General features: G+C 35.6%; 1 protein-coding gene across 1 annotated transcript in view; it reads left to right on the forward strand.

Moving 5' to 3' along the window:
- Rab2a (RAB2A, member RAS oncogene family) overlaps positions 1 to 6,000 on the forward strand; it is an 82,316-nt gene extending 76,316 nt beyond the window's left edge. The window contains exons 7-8 of the mRNA XM_004642356.2: positions 2,954 to 3,022; positions 5,779 to 6,000. Coding sequence (XP_004642413.1) covers positions 2,954 to 3,022; positions 5,779 to 5,874 — 165 coding nt within the window. The 3' untranslated portion in view covers positions 5,875 to 6,000. The remainder of the gene's footprint in view (positions 1 to 2,953; positions 3,023 to 5,778) is intronic.

Raw genomic sequence — 6,000 nt, forward strand, 5'->3', positions numbered from 1 at the left:
AAATATCTGTGAGAACTACACTGGATGATCATGTGTTTAAAAACTCAGCTAATTTATTATGTAGGTGTATATTTCTCTTCGTTAAAATGTTTTGAAAAGTAGGATTTTCTTTGTGACACCAAAGAGTGTTTTCTAAGGTCTCCCCCCACCCCCACCCCCCTTGGTATTGGGTACAGGGTCTCACTACACAGCTCGAGCTTGTAGTGGTCATCCTATTTTCAGCCTCCCCAGCACTGGGATTACAGGCAAGCGCCACCAGGCCCAGTCTCAGGGGCCAGCTCAGCACACCCGGGGGGCAGGGCTGGCGCGTGGTGCCAGGGATTGAACCCTGGTCCTTGCACTAACCTAAGCAGGCCCCTAGTCTGCAGAGCCATCTCACTGGCCCTTATTTGGTCTTTTAGTAAGCCTTTGTAGTATTTGGTTAATGTTCTTTGTGTTTGGAGACTCAGCAGCTTCAGTTCATAGCCACAGTTTCAAAACCAGTATATGTATGTCTGCATTTGTCATTTGGGTTTCATACCCTATGAGCTCATTAAAATTAGTCATTAATCACTAATACTATGTGTTAAATGTTAACTTTTCATGAAGCATGTAAAGCAACCCATTTATAGTATGTTTGGAAGGAAAAAACAGATTTAAGGCAATGTAGGGAGCTGTGTGAAAGTTAACATAGCATTATCCAGACTGCTCCATTGAAATGACATATGGAAAAATTCATTATTATGTTTCAATTAAAGGAAATTAATTTTGTATCTTTCAAATATAAATCAGTTAAACTGAAATGGTGCAGCTGTGCTTTATAACCAAATATTAAGTACCATTTAGATAATAAAATTAGGAGTAACTTGGGGAAACTGAAATAGCCTTCTTAAGCCAGTTTTTAAAGTGATTTTATCATCATATTGACAGAAAAGCTGTTTACATAAAAATAGGCGCATGTAATGACTTCGTAATATGAAAGTCATTTGTTGATTTCAAGTTATGATTCATTTTTGAGACCTTGTTCTGTCCACTGTTGTAGTGAAGTGGCGCACACGTGAGTGCCCCAGTGAGTAACGAGCCCACTGAATTGATGTCGTTGACTTCAGTGTTTAGTTAGACTGGTTTCTGAAGCCATCACTGGAATAACCACGTTATTGGAAGTAAAGCTAAATTTTTTGCTATTTGTAGGGATAACTTCAATTTTGAAGAATGTAAATCATTCGTAGTTGGCTGGAAGCCAATTTCTCCTCCACTCTAACTCCAGCACACACATGAAAAGCATGCTCATGTCCTAAGTGCCTTGTGAATCTACAGTGATTAATTCTTCTCATTATTTTGCTGCAAATTCTCATGACCCTCTGTGATGATTCGATCAGCCACTTAGGGTCTATGCATATTCATATCTCTGCTCCTGCTGCAGTCATCCCTCTCTCCGTGCTGACTGGTGTGTGCTTGGTGCAGTAATTGAGCTGCAGTAGATTGATTACTCTGGGGACCTGTAAGGCCTTTAAAGGTGAAAAACATATCAGTCCTGTTAATTAGGAAACAAAAGCTCTGATGGCAAGTTCAGTAGTCAAATGTTTTCAGTGTAGAGAGGATGAAAGATGGGTTTGTTCTCCTCCAAAAACCCTGCTTTTTTAAATTTTGAATTAGGTCTATATCCTTGATACAGGAGAGTAACTTTCTCTTACGAATTTTCAGAATGATAATTAAAGAGATTAGTTCTATTACCTGTTTTCAAATCTAATATTTTAGAACCTGTCAGAGTTTGTTTATACCTTCTGTAGCATTGGTGATATTTAGTATTTTATATAAATATAGAATGTATGAAATCTCTCTTTTTAAGGGCTTTTGTGGGGGGATTTTAGTTGTGTTTGTTTTTAAAGCAGTAGGGATTGAACCCATTACCTCATGCACACTAAGCGATGCCCCAGCCCTTATGGACTTAATTTGGTCCACGATTTTTCTAACCCTTAGCTGCCTTGTATCCCTTTAGCATATGTTTTCTGTGCTTTCCTTCTTCAACTGTATCTTAAGTAATATATGACAAAAAAAGACCTTTGTGGAAGTGTTGCCCAAGAGTAGTGTTCTGGACTATATACTGTTTGCATTTTATGATATCTGCCCCATCAGGATTTTTTCCTTTGAAATATAAATTACACAATGTAAAAACTCACCACAGTCTGTCAGTCACACCCTGTATTCATTACCCATTACTCTACTCCCACCTCCTCCTAGCCTCTGATAAGCAATAATCTAATTTCTAGCTCTGGATTTGCCTATTTTAAGTATTTCATATAAATGCGGTAGTTCTGTGGATAGCCTTTTGTGCCTGCCTTTTACTGTGCATGTTTTCAGGATTCATCTACACTGTAACATGAATCAGAACTTTTTTTCCTTTTTAGGGCTAAATAATATTCTATTACTGGGCTACATTTTAGTTTGACACTGATGATCATTTGTGTTGTTTTTGTGTTCTTACTGCTGTGAATGATACTGCTAATAATGCTCCGAAAGATTCAGACATTCTTGCCTAGTTCTTGACCTGAGAGGGAATGCTTTCAATCTCCAATGTTTAATATATTAGCTGAGTATTTCTTTATTTATCAGGTTAAGGAAGTTCCCTTTTATTCCTAAACTGTTGAGTATTTTCATTATGAAAGATTGTTGAGGTATTTATTGAGGTGGTTATCTGGTTTTTATCCTTTCTTTTGTTAATAAAGTGTATTATTAAATATGACATTAATAAAGTACGTCACTTGATCTTCATATATTCTAGCTGTTACTTGATTTTTGTTTTATTTTTTGGAGATAAGTGTCTCATGTGGAGGCTGGCCTCAAACTCTTGGACCTCCTGCTTTAGCCTTCTGGAAGTTGGAATTATAGTTGCATCTTGGAAATTTTATGTAATCTTCCTTTACTGTTTTAATGTTGGATAATGTGAACCCAATTCCTCTACTTTATATTTCAGGCATTTATTAATACAGCAAAAGAAATATATGAAAAAATTCAAGAAGGCGTCTTTGACATTAATAATGAGGTATATGGAATTTAGAATTGACTTTTATTTACTGTTTGAATTCATACATTAATATTTTCTAAAGTCCTAAAATGTACTGATAATTATATGTAGTACAGCTGTTAAATGTTTATGTTCTATTAGAGCATCACTTTGTCAATGAAAATGGATTAAAGTAAGTGGCCCTATCATTTATTCCATGTAATGCAAGATAATTTAAATCCCCCAAAGAACAAAGAAAATCCACCTTTATCCACGTGTCCATATGGTGTGATCTTCTTTGGAGAACAATGTTGTAGTGTGTGAACGCATGTACTCAGTCACTAATGCATTTTGCTTCCTGGTAAGAAAGACAGTCGTAGTTTGGAAATTATTTCCAGTATAGCAAAGTACGTCTTCACAAATCTAAATTAGTGCATATAGTTGGTGATCATCAATGAACTTTTGTAATTTTGACAGTTTTTTGTCAATGTGATTAGGATAAAATATAAAACTTTGAAATATAAAAAAAACCAAAAACTTTGAATTATACAATCCATGTCTGCTAATCATTTGACCTAAAGTACCAGTCCACATTTATTCTTATTTCAAAATGTTTATTTGAGTAGAGTGTATTTCCTTTTTTTTACTATTTTTTATTACTTTTATTGAGAAACAAATAGCAATGAGACAGTTTCAAAACTGATTAGTAGGACAGTTTCAACAATCCATTGCATATTACTGTCTTCAAAGTGGTTATTCACAGTACAAGATGCAGACATGATATCCTGTCCAAACACTACTAGGTCAAATCTTTCTTCTCATTGAATTAAGAGAAAATGACTGTATATCTATCCTAACTATTTTGTATATACAGATACAAAATGGTCCTTCATTTGTATCCTCTATTGGTACTATTTAGATATACATAATGATCACATTGTCATGGAGAATTTGTACCTATTGTTATTCACTTATTAGTTTGTTATGAAATTTTGTTTTTCCATAAAGTAAAAGACAAAAATTCAAACTTATTCTACTTCATATTCTACTTAAGTGCAATATAGTATATTCCCATTAAAATCAAGAATAAGTATCACTATCTAGTACATTAGCAGTGCCAGATAATATGAAAAAGAAACAAAAGATATACATATTATTTTAAATGTGATCATTACATCATAAAAGAACAGAAGAGGGGCTGGGGAGATGGCTCAGTAGAATAAGCGCTTCCCTGGCAAGCGCAAAGGCCTGAGTTCAATCACCGGTTCCACCCAAAAAATAAAAAATTTTTAAAAAAAGAACAGAAGAACAAGCCATCAGAGCTGTCATGAGTTAGCACTACCTGGACTGAAACTTCTGGTACAGAAGTCAATAGTTTTTCTTTTTCTTTTTTTTTTGTTTTAACCAGATTTATTTTTTATTTTTTTGGTTACTAGATTTTTTTTTCATAATTTTATTGATAAACAGCAATGAGACAGTTTCAAATCAAATCGGTAGGACAGTTTCAATAACTAACACACTGGATAGAGTGTGTTTACTTATTACATTTTGCTAATCTATTTAAGACTTCTGACTCCTAAGAAAAAACCTCCTTTCACCCATATTCGCAGAGAGGAGCATTCTGTGCTGTGAAGCTGTTATATGTGTCTCTTGGCTTCTGCGTGAACACAGCTCTCCAGTATTTTAGTAGTTTCTGCTAAAACAAACAGTAGTTTGACTAAGGTTTCCAAAACATAGTTCTGTAATTCCTGTGTGTAATTCCTATAAAACCCATCTTCTAGACTTATATGGCAGTACTTTGGAGTTAATTTAAAAGTGACACCATCAGTAATAACGCCCTATAAATTGAACAGCAATTGGGTCTCTGTTTAAAAGGACACATTCATTGTTTCTGTCTGGCCTCATATAGTAGCTGACTGCTTTACTGTGCCTTATGCAGCTCTGATTGTAATGTGCTGTCAGGAGCCAACAGGCCATGCTATTTATTTGGCCTAATGCCAAATCTGACTCCTTGATTCCTCAAGAAGTTGCTAGCAGCCCAGAGGGGGCAAAACCAATGAGCCATAGGGCATGCTTTTTATTAAAGAGGAGTCAAAAGAGCGAAAAGAAACCACATCAGCTGCTGTCAATACTGAGCGAGTGCCAGAAACCCCAAGGCTACTACTGTTGCAGAACAACTGCCAAGCACTATAAATCTGAGATTTACTGTGACGTAAAGTTTCCTTAAGAGCTTAATTTCTGAAGCTACTGTATTACTTTTCTCAAAGTGTTGTATTTTTAGGTAAAATCCACTTGAGGGAGTGAGGGTTAAGCCATAAGTGTGAGTTTGATGAATGAAAGAACCACTCTGTGTGTGGGTTCTTGGCAACCTGCCATGTCTTTGGGGATCATAGAAATTATTGATGACACAGAACATTCATATGCCCTTAGCCTGTACAGCTGATTCAACATGGAACAGAAATGCTGTCTAGAGAAAAGATTTTACATCATGTTAGAGCAGCAGGAGCTTTGGATACACTTTTATCCTTTAAAGATTCCTTGGAATAATTGCTTTGAATAATTTCTCTATTATGAGATTGCTCTAAAAAAACAGCATTATCTGATTTTGTTTTCCTAGTAAGAATTATTTTCAGAACCATAAAAAAAAGTTTTTAAAAGAAGGAACATATGGGGAAACTTTTGATTGTTGCTAAAATTTACTTAAAATGTATTGTTAAGAATTAAATGAATTTTAAAAAATTGAATTCTGTTATCTGGTTAGGTCCACTTATGTTTGTTACTTTCTTCTATTTCAGGCAAATGGCATTAAAATTGGCCCCCAGCACGCTGCTACAAATGCGACACATGCAGGCAATCAGGGAGGACAGCAGGCTGGGGGAGGCTGCTGTTGAGTCTCTTTTAACTGTCTAACTGCCCAAGTGGGGCTACTCACTTATTATTTCACCCTCTCTGCTCCTGCTCCACTGAGACATGAAACTGTTTGAAATGGCTTTATGTCACAGAAGACTTTAATCCTT

Source organism: Octodon degus, unplaced genomic scaffold (genome assembly GCF_000260255.1).
Source record: "Octodon degus isolate 3935 unplaced genomic scaffold, OctDeg1.0 scaffold00152, whole genome shotgun sequence".
Classification (NCBI taxonomy): Eukaryota; Metazoa; Chordata; class Mammalia; order Rodentia; family Octodontidae; genus Octodon; species Octodon degus.